At 44.6% G+C, this 14,359-nt stretch overlaps 1 protein-coding gene across 1 annotated transcript in view; it reads right to left on the reverse strand.

Moving 5' to 3' along the window:
* Positions 1-3,688: 3,688 nt before the first annotated feature.
* The window catches only part of LOC309397242 (galanin receptor type 1-like), a gene marked incomplete at its 5' end in the record, with an annotated part of 31,770 nt that continues 21,099 nt past the window's right edge, over positions 3,689-14,359 (reverse strand). Inside the window, 2 exons of the mRNA XM_081963099.1 lie at positions 3,689-4,144; positions 6,659-6,922. Of these exons, the coding sequence (XP_081819225.1) occupies positions 3,968-4,144; positions 6,659-6,922 (441 nt within the window). The 3' untranslated portion in view covers positions 3,689-3,967. The remainder of the gene's footprint in view (positions 4,145-6,658; positions 6,923-14,359) is intronic.

Below are 14,359 nucleotides of genomic sequence, written 5' to 3' on the forward strand. Positions count from 1 at the left end.
TTGACATTTCATTCTGTCCCTCCTTTGGCATCCTTTCTGCAATTATTCTATCCCGCCACGTCTGTGGTTTCACCCAATATCCAGGCATAGCGGTGCTTTCTCACAGCCTAATGAGCAAGCATATTTATTCCACCCACGGCAATCAGAAACGGCCATGTTCTTGCATCCTTTTTATCCAGATGCCACAACCCGTAGAAAATCTGAACTGCAACGTCTTGACTTAAAAGGATGAAGGGTGACCTGAAATCCCAGTTGAAAGTCAGCTGGTTACTGGGGTTGGTGTTTAAAACTGGGCTTGTGAGTCGGCTTGCAAACCTGGTTTCTTGCAAAGCACACTGTGCAAATAAAGCCACACTCTGTTTGGCTACTATGAAAGATTACAGAAATAAAAGCAGAAAGAGCAATACTTGAGAAAATCCAAAGACAGGTCCTGCAGGGTTTGGGGGATTCTTCACCACTATATTCTTCCGATCCTTGGCTTTCTGGCTCTTGCCCAGTCACTATATTGGTATCAAGGGGATGGCTACTTAACAAGTACCATATTTTTCGGAGTATAAGACGCACCTTTTTCCCCTCAAAAAAGAGGGTGAAAATCTGGGTGCGTCTTATACACTGAATACAGCATTTTTTGCCTCCCAAAACCCTGCCCCCTTCACCATAATGGCCATGCATACCTTCCAGCTTTTAGAGAGTTCCTGGGGGCTGGGGAGGGCAGAAATGAGTGGAAAACGGCCCGTTTTTTGCTCAATTTTACCCCCCCCCAGCCCCCAGGAGCACTCTATAAGCTTCCTAAAGACTATGTATGCCCTTTTTTAAACAAAAAATGGGCCGTTTTTTGCTTGTTTTTGGCTCACTCTACACCCCCCACCCCGGAGCACTCTGCAAGCCCCCTAAACGCTATTCATGCCTTTTGGGGGGGGGAGAAATGGGTCATTTTGGGGAGGTTTGCAGAGTGCAAAAACTTTTTTAAAAAATTTGCCTCTTCAAAACCTTGGTGCGTCTTATACTCCAAAAAATACAGTAATCTTAATGGAGTCTATCCTGCATGGGACAAAAAAGACAACAAAAGTTTGGTTTTAAGAAAACCTCTACATTCCTAAAAACCATGTAAACTAAAGAGCATTTTTAATACTGACTGGGATTAGCCGCTAACGTTTTACATTTTACCAATTAGATGCGAGAACTTCATGTTCTTTAGATCATAAAGGGTAACAATACTACAAACAAATTGCACATCTTGATTCCTCTCTACTCCAGCACAAGGTCAAGTCGTCTTCAGGTCAAGCTGTACTCCTTGTGATTTAAACAGATCATAAATCATAAATGGCATCAGTTCCCACTCTGCTGATGAAAGCCCAGATACGCTGGGCAGGCCGTGTTGCAAGGATGCCAGACTACCGCATCCCCAAACCGCTCTATGGCGAGCTGTCTCAAGGAAAGCGATTGCAAGGAGGACAAAGGAAGCCACATAAAGACACGTTGAAAGCCTCCTTCAAGTCCCTGGATATCGACACCACCTCTTGGGAAACCTTGGCACAAGACCAATTGACATGGCACACGCTGATCCACCAAGGCTGCCAGGACAGAAGAACAACCGTAGCACAAGAGAAGTGAGCACTCCACAAAGGCAGAGCTGCAAACGCTACAACAATGGTGCATGTCTGCCTGACATGTGGCAGAATATTTCATGCCCGTATAGGCCTTACCAGCCACCTGCGAACATGATGGACGAAGGAAACAATATATCAGGAGTTCATTTTATTCTTGGTCAAACATTGGAGAGGGAGAATCATACTAGTTTATGGTAGGAAAAATCTGGAATCTGATAACCCCTTTTCCAGCTACTAAAATTTATTAAAACAGGAGTCACAGTTCACTTCAAGCTAGGCATCTGATTTTTGTTGTTGTTGAACCTTACTTTCCAACCAATATTTATATGTTGTGTTGACAGTTGTGCTGCCATTTTTAGGTTTCTAGGAACTAAAGGGTTGCTAGTTACCTACAACCAGTTGGGATCCACCAAGACTGGTTGTAGATTTGTATATGGTGGAGTGTCACATGATATGCTGCTTTGCAGTCCATCTATCCTTATAGCTTAGCGCAATCATTCTCAAACTGTGGCCTGTGGACACCGGGAGGGGGTCTGTGATGTCATCACGGGGTCCACAAAGGCTTGAAGAAATGTTATGATTTAAATCTTGAGTTACGTCCTAGGAGCCTGTGGCCACAAAAGGCATTTAAAGGAGATTTGTGATGAAGAAAAGATGGAGAACCAAATCTATATACTATATTTTAACTTCCTTATTCTAAACATTTCTAAACACAGCTCTTTTACACCTGCCCAAGCAGGTTAGCAATTCTTTTTCCAGATAGTCCTCAACAGCCATTCAGTTACAGCAGTGCTTAAAAAGTACATCAGGTTATTGCACTTACGACTGTTGCATTATATCCCTCTGGTCACGTAACTGTCATTTGCGACTTCTCAGCTGGCTTCTGACAAGGGCAGTCAATGGGGAAGCCAGCAAGAAAGATCAGAAGTCGTAGTCTCATGACGTCTCACTTAACAACATGGTGCTTCACTTAACGCCCATGGGAAAAAGATCATAAAATCGAGCGGGGTCATGCGATGCCTTGCTTAAGGATTTCATCCCTTAATGATGAATTTTATAGTTCCTATTATGGTCTTATTTGAGGGGCTGTCACAGAGAAGAAAGGATCGACTTTCTCTCTAAAGCACTTGAGAGCAGGATAAGAAGTAACCGGTGGAAACTTATTAAAGAGAGATCCAGCCTGAAACTGAGGGAAAATTTCCTGATAATGAGGGCAATTAATGGAATAGTTTTCCTCCAGAAGTTGTGAATTTTTAAATCACAGGAGGCTTTTAAGAAGAGATTGGACAGCGATTTGTCTGAGATGGTATAGGATTTCTTGCCATGAACTAGAAGACTTTCAAGGTCCCTTCTAACCCTATTCTTAACTCTATGGTCATACAATTAAAGACTGGCTGTACCTTGATTTTCACAATGCTGACCCAGTTACAGGGGAGAAGGGAACTCTGCAATTAACTGGATTTATGTAACATAAAGCACAATTTACAAGCCATAATGGCTGGATTCATTTAGCGTAAAGGTAAAGGTTCCCCTCGCACATGTATGCTAGTCGTTCACGACTCTAGGGGGTGGTGCTCATCTCTGTTTCGAAGCCAAAGAGCCAGCGCTGTCCAAAGACGCCTCCGTGGTCGTGTGGCCCCATGACTTAATGCTGAAGGGGCACCGAACGCTGTTACCTTCCCACCAAAGGTGGTTCCTATTTTTCAACTTGCATTTTTACATGCTTTCGAACTGCTAGGTTGGCAGAAGCTGGGACAAGTAACGGCAGCTCACTCCGTTATGCGGTGCTAGGGATTCGAACTGCTGACCTTTCTGATTGACAAGCTCAGAGTCTTAGCCACTGAGCCACCGCATCCCTTTCACTTAGCATGATAAGCCACAAATAAACAAGCCACATTATGCTTGGACTTCCATGTGAATCAGACCAATATCTCAGCTGGACCAGACAACAGCAAGCATTGCCAAGCGAGCAGATTAGTAACTGTTTAGCAACTGAGAAATGGAAGATTTTTAATGCAGTGTGCTCCAATTTGCAAAGATAGATGAGACACACAATTCTTTTTCCATTGCAGTTAAAGTAATCAGTAAAGCATTCTTACATCAGTGGTGCAATACAATAACAATGAGTTCCCGCTGGCTTCTAAACTAAGGTTTCCAATAAAACACAATTATAAACTTTGACAACCAAACAAAACCATCTGGACACAAAGATTAACCAACACTGCAGTGTTCAGCTTTGAACAGAAAAATACATATACTGTACCTCTTCAATATTTCAAAGATAATACTATAATAGACAACCGCCGTTCTAAATCTGGCCAAAATGAAGTGTCTTTGTTATGCATCAAAGCAAATTCTCATTTCTTTCTGCTGTTATAGATGGAACTTGCCACAAAATGTGGTAAACTGCGTTTTAACTTCAGTTTTCCCGATGGCATTCCTTTACACACAGATGGTGTTTGGCCACATGTGGACAACCCACAGTTTAAATGCTGGGAAATTAAGAACATGTCTCCTTTCCAGGCTTGCATGATCTAGTGGTGAAAAAAAAAGGAAATTCAGATTCCATGATTCCATGGTCCATCTTGCTTGGCAGTTGAGCAACTACAGTTCATCTGTTCTTCCAGAGAAGGTCTTCTCGTGGACTTCCAGTGATGCGCCAAGCATTCTTCCCCGAAAGATGGTGGACCCAGGATCTAAACCATGTTATTTCGTTGACTTTGACAGTTAATTAAAATGAAATAGCCCAATTAGTACCATCGCTTTTAATCATGTCTTCCTTCCTACCCAAGTCTGAATGTTCCCGCAGATACGTGAATCTCAACTCTATGATATCTCCACAAAGGCATTATTTGATGGAGGATTCTGGGAGTTGTGATCCACACATCCAGAAGCAGCTCAAGGTAGCAGCTGCCCAGATTTTGAGGGGCTAGTGGGTAGACCACTTTGCATTTGGTGTGGAAACTCTCAAATTGTGTCCTTTGTGCTGCATAGTTTGACAGATCTCCAACAATTCCTAATTTCAGAGTATCCCACAGGGCTTCATTCATTAGGGGGTGTTTTTCTATATTTTGTTTACATTCCAATGAACACAGGGGATGGGGCAGTTGCAAATTAGAAAGCAATAAGTGGTCTTTCTTTCATGATAAAAGCAATCTATTATAATGTACTTTTCCTGTTTAAGACAGCTTGGAATTTGCACCGTTCCTGAACCTACGATACTCCTTACATTGTTAATTCTTTGGGTTGCAATGAAATTCTCGAAAATATTCAGACCAAGACAGGGTGGTGGCTGAATAGATTTCAGGTGGTGAGCAAAAAAACAAAGTGCCACGGTCCATCTTTGCTCTTCCCATGACTGCAGAATAAATTAACACATACCCATCAAAAGTGCAAAATCGATCTTTCCAAGCAAGGTAAATTTCACAACCTTGCACAATTGAATGTACAGGGGGTTTGACTTCGGTGCAAACTTTCTGAAAAGTAGTGGCACACACAAAGCATCAACCGTCGCCCTAGAAAAACCGAGATGCTTTCTGCGAGCTGAAGGGCTAGGGGATTGGTAGCAGCCACATTCAGAGGGCTTGCTGTGCTGGGGTCTCCTTTTCACTGCCTTTTTTTCAGGAGCAATCAGGAGGGAGTAATTAGTATTTTCCAGAAAATTGGAACTTTCCCTTTAGGCAATAGGAGAAGTGGCTCATTGTCCTTTCTAAGCCACAAATGGACTAGGGCTGGAAAAAGTGGAAGTGGTGACAACAAAGAATGGGTAGCATAACCCTGGTGAACATGACGGGTGGGTAATATAACCACGGTGAACATGACGGATGGGTAATATAACCACGGTGAACATGATGGATGGGTAATATCACCATGGTTAACATGACGGATGGGTAATATAACTATGGTGAACATGATGGATGAGTAATATCACCATGGTGAACATGACGGATGGGTAATATCACCATGGTTAACATGACGGATGAGTAATATAACCATGGTGAACATGACGGATGGGTAATATAACCATGATGAACATGATGGATGGGTAATATAACCATGGTGAACATGATGGATGGGTAATATAACTACGGTGAACACGATGGATGAGTAATATAACCACGGTGAACAAGACGAATGGGTAATGTAGCCATGGTGGCCATGACAGGCAATATAACCATGGTGAGCATGAGAGATGTGTAATATCACTAGGGTGAACATGGTGGATGGGTAATTTAATAATGATGAACCTGACTCATGAATAGTTTCACCATGGTGAATATGACGGATGGGTAATATAACCATGGTGAACATGAGAGATGGGTAATATAGCCATGGTGGCCATGACGGATGAGTAATATAACCATGGTGAACAAGACAAATGTGTAATATAGCCATGGTGGCCATGAGAGATGGGTAATATAACCATGGTCAGCATGAGAGATGGGTAATATAGCCATGGTGGCTATGACAGGTAATATCACTATGGTGAGCATGATGGGTAGGTAATATCACCATGGTGAATATCAGAGATGGATAATATAACCGTGGTGAGCACAAGAGATGGGTAATATCACCATAGTGAGCATGATGGATGGTAATATAACCATGGCCATGATGGATGGGTAATATAACCATGGTGAACATGATGGATGGGTAATATAGCCATGGTGGCCATGACGGATGGTAATATAACCATGGTGAACAAGACAAATGGGTAATGTAGCCATGGTGGCCATGACAGGCAATATAACCATGGTGAGCATGAGAGATGTGTAATATCACTAGGGTGAACATGATGGATGGGTAATTTAATAATGATGAATCTGACTCATGAATAGTTTCACCATGGTGAACATGATGGTTGGGTAAATATCACCCTGGTGAACATGATGAATGACCTGCTCAGGCCAGCTTCCCCAAGAGAAGCCTATTTCTGACCACTTTTGCCTCGTTTGCTTTCCATCCCGTCCCTCCGTTGAGCTCCGGCTTCCCTTTCACACGTTGGTTGTGGAGTGAGTGGTGGAGAAATTCTCCATGCGAACTCTCACCAGCTTTTCTGCCGGGGCTGGCCGAAGGAGGAACTTGCAAGTGAAGACTTGACGGCAGGCGTTGCGGAAGTTCTCCGAGAGGAAAGCATAGATGATGGGGTTGATGCAGGAGTTCCCGTAGGCCAAGCAATGGGAGATGATGCGGAAGGTGAAGGAGATATCGTTCAAGGGGAAATGCCAAAACGTGACCCAGATTGTGATGATGTGGTGCGGCAGCCAGGAGATCAGGAAGACGGCAACCACCAGCAGGACGGTCTGGGCCGTCTGCAAGAAAGGAAAGGAAAGGATACCGAAATTTTGGAGAGACAAACTGTGAAAATTGCACCTTGCACATCTTCATCATCATTATTTTTTTACCAAGATGGTGTTGTGACCTAGGCTTCCTTAACAAGCATGAAGCAGAGTTTGGGTCCCGGAAACCTCTTTTATTTGTGAATTTCATTCACAGTCGCCAAGGCTTGGCAAACAGTCTTTCAGAGGAACGTTTATCCACGCACACCTTATCTCGCTTGGAGAGCTGCCAGATAGCTAGTTTCCAAACACAGGGCAAGGCAGCGCTTGGCACAGAGTCTCTTATAATCCCAAACAGAACTTTCCTCTCTTGAAATGACCGAAGGAACAAATTGTTTCCTGCAAAAGCCCCCTCCCCATTCGCTCCTCTTTTGTTTCCTCTGGGAGGGGCCAATCACCTCCAAGCTGTGGCTTTACTCCCAAATCAACCCTGCTTTCTTAGTTGTTCTTGTCTTCTGGCAGCTCTGCACAGGCGCACAATGGGAACAGGCTCCAGCTGTTCCTCTGCCTCGCTGCTGTCTAGCTCCCTCTCTGCCTCCAACACAAGAGCCCTCGTCTGAGCTTTCCTCAACCCCCAGGACTGGCCCCTGTTCCTCCCCAACCTCCTCACCATCCGATGGTGCCAGCTCTGCTGGCTGCCGGTGGGCCACAACAGATGCCATGTGCCAAGCTTTGTTTAACTATATGTCAAGCGATGGGCAAGAGTCAAATTGCCAACATTCAACTATTTCCAACCTGACAGCTATCAAAAGGTTTTTTTTTAACGTAGTTCTTAAACTGGGCTCTCAACAGATTGACAGCAAACATAATTTTATTTTTGCTACAGATTAAAATCACAAGTGATCTCATCCCTCAAATGAGCTTGAATATTTTCATTTTGAAATAAAGCCAACCCCACTGTTTTCTTGTTTCTTGTTTAATTGTTCTTCTGCTGTTTTAATTGTATTCCTGGCAATGCTTACAGTCCTGACGTGAGGCCATCAAGAAATCTCAGTCTCTGTGTCGTTCTCCCTCCCTTTCTTCTCTCTCACACACAAACATACACACCGAGAAAGAGAAAGATAATGTAAGTGTTGTGCAGTAGTTATTGTGTTGGATTAGACTTGGGGAGAGTCCAGTTTTAATTTCCCCTCAACCAAAGAATTACACTGGGGGATTTTGGGCCAATCACACCCTAGCAAATCAACCTACATTACTAGCTGATAACTCGGCTTTGTCCATGTATTTATTTACAGAGGGAAAATGTCCAGCCCAAATGTAGTTTCTAATGTTGGATTTTCCCTCTTACCAGAGGGAGCCCCCTTGTGGAGTACTGTGAAGCCGTTACCATGGCAACTCCACTGCACTGTAAGTAGAAGCCATTTTACGACAGTACAGTAGAAGCTATTTTAAGGCACAACAGGCTGTATCTTAACAGAATACACACCCTGAGGGGTGTTAGTGGTGTCTTACCCCCACAGTATTTGTTTCCAGAGAGTAAGTCATCTGTGTACCAAGTTTGGTTGAAATTGCTCGAGGCGTTCCAGAGTTATGCTGGAACACACACACACACTCAGACAGCCATTTTTATATAGATTAGAAGATAGATGATGAAGAAGAAGAAGAAGAGGAAGAGGAAGAAGAAGAAGAAGTGCTCGAGGTGTTCCAGAGTTATGTTGGAACACACAGAGAGAGAGAGCCATCATAGATAGATAGATAGATGATAGATAGATAGATAGATAGATAGATGATAGATAGATAGATATGTATTTGTGTTACAACCCAAATTGTGTTATGCCCAAATATAGTCTCCCTTTATTTATTTATCAGCACAAATACAACACACACACACACACACACACACACATAATAGCAGGCACTTACTAAAATTGGTTTCATACAACATGCTTAAGCAGGTTGGTTTCACATCTAGCAGACTGATTCTCGCAGTGTGATAAACTCAATTACTGGTAACTTGAGTTAGTTTTTTACACTTCTGACTGTGAATCCAATCTGTTCAACTTACTGTTTAATGCGATGTCTCTCACCTTCTCCCGCAACTTTAAGATTTTGTGATCAGTGTGCTGACTGGGGAATTCTAGGAACTAAAATCCACATATCTTAAAGTTGCTGAGTATCACAAACCCTGGTTTAAATGTATTGCACGATTCCCCCAAATAGGCCCATTTATTAACAAGGACTCCAAAGTTATAAGCACCTTGGAGAGCTCACATTCCCTTCCCTTCTATGGTGGATGAGTTTCTACTGACTTTAAAGCAGGGGTGTCAAAAGCTCAACGTCACTCCTGCTGGGGTTGTCTGTGGTGGCCTTAGCCTTCTGCCAGTGAAAACAGGCTCCCAAGCTCCATTTTCAACTGTGACAGCCTCCAACTGCTAGCAAAAATGGAGCTGAATCAAGGCCCCAGGCCTTGAGTTTGACACCCCTGCTTTAAAGAGTGTTTGACCTTCTACAACCTCAAACCCCTGCATGGTTCCTCAGACACTATAAAAACCATTCAGGAATCTTTCCCTGGACTGAGGATTCCAGTACCCAGACCGTTGCAAGAAAGGACAAAAAGAAACCTTGAAGGCTTTCTCTGTATTGAGGAACTTGCCATTATGCAAAGTTTGAAAATATGACACCTTGTTGGCACTGGTGGCATCTGTGGCTAATAGGTTCTTTAGGGTTTGGAGACTGTAGACTCAAACCAGGATGAAGCACCCAAAATATTTTATTGAATAAATATGAAGAGAGATACCAAGAAAAAGACAGATCAACCCACATCTCTTCAACTTGCCAGGAGCTCCAAAGATATGACAGTGAATGAGACACCTTGAGTTGTCTGGTTGTTGTGCACTCCCTTTTCTTCCTGGGTCTTTAGAACACCCTAAAGCAGGGATATCAGCAAGCAGATGATACCACTCTAATGGCAGAAAGTGAAGAGGAACTAAAGAGCCTCGCGACACGGGTGAAGGAGGAGAGTGCAAAAGTTGGCTTGAAACTCAACATTAAGAAAACTAAGCTCATGGCATCTGGTCCTCTCAATGCCTGGCAAATTGATGGGGAAGAAATGGAGGTAGTGGCAGATTTTATTTTCCTGGGCTCCAATATCACCACAGATGGGACTGCAGCCAAGAAATTAAAAGAAGCTTGCTCCTGGGGTGGAAGGTATGGCAAATCTAGACAGCAAACTGAAAAGCAGAGACATCCCCCTGTCAACAAGTGTGTATAGTCAAGGCTATGGTTTTCCCAGTTGCAATGGATGGCTGTGAAGGTTGGACTATAAGGAAGGCTGAGCGCCAAAGAATGGAGGCCTTTGAACTCTGGTGCTGGAGAAGATTCCTGCAAGTCCCTTGGACTGCAAGGCGATCCAACTGGTCAGTCCTAGAGGAGATCAACCCTGACTGCTCTTCAGAAGGCCAGATCCTGAAGAGGAAACTCAAATACTTTGGCAACCTAATGAGAAGGAAGGACTCCCTGGAGAAGAGCCTCATGCTGGGAAAAATTGAGGGCAAAAGAAGAAGGGGACAGCAGAGAAGGAGGTGGCTGGATGGAGTCACTGAAGCTGTCGATGTGAGCTTAAATGGACTCCGGGGGATAGTAGAGGACAGGAAGGCCTGGAGGAACATTGTCCATGGGGTCAACTTCTGGGAATTGAACTCCACCAAGCTTAAAGTTGCCAAGGTTGGAGACTAATCAATACGTTGAGAAGGAACTGACTCCGTTCACACAACACCGTGCAAAGTCAGCAGAATCCAATTGTGGTTTATTGAAGTAACCCCGCTGTCTGGCTTGACTTGACACACTGAAGCAGGGGCTCATTCTCCCCTCCCCCATTTGTGCCTGCGTCGTATGTTCGACGAAAATGTGGTGAGCTCATTTGCGGTTCACGCACGTCCTGCACACACAACCAGCCCTTGACAAATTTGGAGAGGGGAGAAAAATTGAACATCCCTGTTCAATGGAAAGCTATTATCTGCACTGTCCTTTTAACACTACTTACTTTCTGGGAGCTCACAATTATGGTCAGGCCTGGATTTGATTCATCACCCAAACTTCACCGCAGAGGTACCAGCCCTACATTAGCACTTCCAGGACTAAAGTGCTATTGAAAATACTCTAATTACATAGCTCTTGGTTACGTCCAGAAAGCAAAGTATTTTGTCCTGAATGCATTCAGTGGCTGGTTGTGAGAGGGAGGGCTGGGAAAAAAAGCCCCAGAACCTCTGAGTCATTTGTCGAATAGCTTTCAATGGTGCTGCCTTGAGATTTGTTTTGGTAACGCTGACTAAATAATTGCCACGCAAATGGCAAAGAGGAAGGGTGGGAGATGGGGGAGGAAGGGCACCTTCCGGCAGTAACCTTGGCCAACAGACAAACCAAAGTGTTGTTTGTTGTGATCACTCCTCAAATTACGGCTGTTCATTCAGAATCAGAATAGAGCTGGGACGGACCTTGGAGGTCTTCCAGGCCAGCCCCCTGCTCAAGCAGGAGACCCTATACCAGGGGTGTCCAAACTTGGGGACTTTAAGACTTGTGGACTTAAACTCCCAGAATTCCCCAGCCAGCAGAGCTGGCTGGGGAATTCTGGGAGTTGAAGTCCACAAGTCTTAAAGTTCCCAAGTTTGGACCCCCCTGCCCTATACCATTTGAGGCAACTGACTGACCAATCTCTTCTTAAAAACCTCCAGGGATGAAGCGCCCACAACTTCTGAAGGCAACTTCTGTTCCAGTGGTTAACTATCCTCACTGTTAGGAAGTGTCTCCTCAATTCCAGGTCGCTTCTCTCCTTGATTAGTTTCCATCCATTGCTTCCTGTCCTGCCTTCAGGTGCTTTGGAGAATAGGTTGACCCCACCCCACCCCCTCTTTGTGGCAACCTCTCAAATACTGAGATACTTGACTGGAATGCCTCACTTAACAGCAGGGATTCAGTTAATAACTGTGATCAAAAGGTTGCAAAACTTGATGTGACTCACTTAACATCTGGTTTCTTAGCCACAGAAATTCTGGCCCCAGTTGTAGTAACTTCTGAAGGCAACGTCTGTTCCACTGATTAATTGTTCTAACTGTCAGGGAATTTCTTCTTAGCTCCAGCTTGCTTCTCTCCTTGATTAGTTTCCATCCATTGCTTCTTCTCTTTTCTTCTGGCGCTTTGGAAAATAAGTTGACCCCTCCTCTTCTCTGTGGCAGAACCTCAAATGCTGGAAGACTGGCTAGTTCTGGTCTAGTTCTTCTTTGCGCTAGATGACCCATACTCAAATCCTCCAACTGTTCTCCGTATGTTTTAGTCTCCAGACCTTTAATCGTCCCAGTTGCTCTTCTTTGCACTTTTCCCAAAGTCACAACCTTTTAGACCTGCCTGCGAAAGACGCTTCTGTCCCTAAAATCTTTAAATAAAACTGCCGGCCAGAATATGCAATACTAGAGGCAAAAGTGATCTGTAAATCCCTTCCTTATTTGTAAGTCCCCAGAGTCAGATCTGGATTTTGTATGTCACAATCCTGCCCCGGCAGAATGACAGCGTTCTCCAAGCAGGCATCTGCTTATGTCGAATAAGCATAAAGCCAGCAAGCCCAGGTTTCTATCTATCCAGCCTCTGCCGGCCAGAATATGCAATACTAGAGGCAAAAGTGATCTGTAAATCCCTTCCTTATTTGTAAGTCCCCAGAGTCAGATCTGGATTTCGTATGTCACAATCCTGCCCCGGCAGAATGACAGCGTTCTCCGAGCAGGCATCTGTTTATGTCGAATAAGCATAAAGCCAGCAAGCCCAGGTTTCTATCTATCCAGCCTCTGCAAATGATGAATTTAGATAGAGGTGGTATTTCAGCCGGTTCGGGCTGATTCTGGCAAACTGGTAGCGGAAATTTTGAATAGTTTGGAGAACTGGCAAATACCAGCTCTGGTTGGCCTCGCCCTCCTGCCTCTGCCGTTCCCTGTCTTCAGTGGCGAATTTTTTTTTTAAATTACTACCGGTTCTGTGGGTGTGGCTTGGTGGACGTGGTGCAACTTGGTGGGCGTGGCTTGGTGGGCGTGGCAGGGGAAGGATATTGCAAAATCTACATTCCCACTCCACTCTGGGGCCAGCCAGAGGTGGCATTTGCCGGTTCTCTGAATTATTCAAAATTTCCGCTACCGGTTCTCCAAACTACTCAAAATTTCTGTTACCGGTTCTCCAAACTACTCAAAATTTCCATTATCGTTTCTCCAAACTGGATGTGGCTTGGTGGGTGGGGCATAGTGGGGCATGGCAGGGGTAGGATACTGCAAAATCCCCATTCCCTCCCCACTCCAGGGGAAGGATACTGTAAAATCTGCATTCCCTCCCCACTCCAGGGGAAGGATACTGCAAAACCTCCATTTCCTCCCCACTCCAGGGGAAGGATACTGTAAAATCTCCATTACCTCCCCACTCCAGGGGAAGGATACTGCAAAACCTCCATTCCCTCCCACTCCAGGGGAAGGATACTGCAAAACCTCCATTCCCTCCCACTCCAGGGGAAGGATACTGCAAAATCTCCATTCCCTCCCCACTCCAGGGGAAGGATACTGTACAATCTCCATTCCCCCCCAATCAGCTGGGACTTGGGAGGCAGAGAATATATGGGGGCAGGGCCAGTCAGAGGTGGTATTTACCGCTTCTCCAAACTACTCAAAATATGCGCTACCTGTTCTCCAGAACTGGTCAGAACCTGCTGAATACCCACTTCTGAATTGAACCCAAAAGGAAATTTCCTCCAACAACCTCAACCAAAGAAGTTGGGAAGGCTTTACTACTCAAGAGACCCACTTCCGTTCCTGCACAAACCAAAATTGTGTTGCTTTCCCCCACAAATACCTCCCAATCCTAGCCTGGAGGTAAAACAACACTGGGAATGAGGCCGCCGGTGTAAAAACAACCAGCCAGCTTTGAAAGCCGTAGGTTCAAATAGTAGCTTTGCAAATCTCTGGCCTCCTCACACTGCGGCAATTAGGATAAAAAATATTTCTTGCCAAATTCACCAGCCAACCATCCCCCCCCCTCCCCACCCGGCCCAATTAGCAGAGAGCACTGTTGTTTTTCTGTTTTATACATAGGCACACAATTCTCACTAACTTCTTAATTTTTAGGTGGCCTGAATGAGCAAAGGAGAGGAGACCATAATGGGAAGGTCTCTCATGGTTTGCCATAAGAGATGGCAACTGCTTCTCCTCACAGACGGAGTGATTTCAACTGAATTCAGGAGAGAAGGTGTTATGTATCTCGTCCCCTAAATCTATCCTCATGGTTTTCTCCAGGGATATCAAGAGAGTCTTTTAAGCTTAAGAGAAAGAAGGACTAGGGGAGACATGATAGCAGTGTTCCAATATCTCAGGGGTTGCCACAAAGAAGAGGGAGTCAAACTATTCTCCAAAGCACCTGAGGGCAGGACAAGAAGCAATGGGTAGA

Source organism: Natrix helvetica, assembly GCF_964273705.1.
Source record: "Natrix helvetica genome assembly, chromosome: 10".
Lineage (NCBI taxonomy): Eukaryota > Metazoa > Chordata > Lepidosauria > Squamata > Natricidae > Natrix > Natrix helvetica.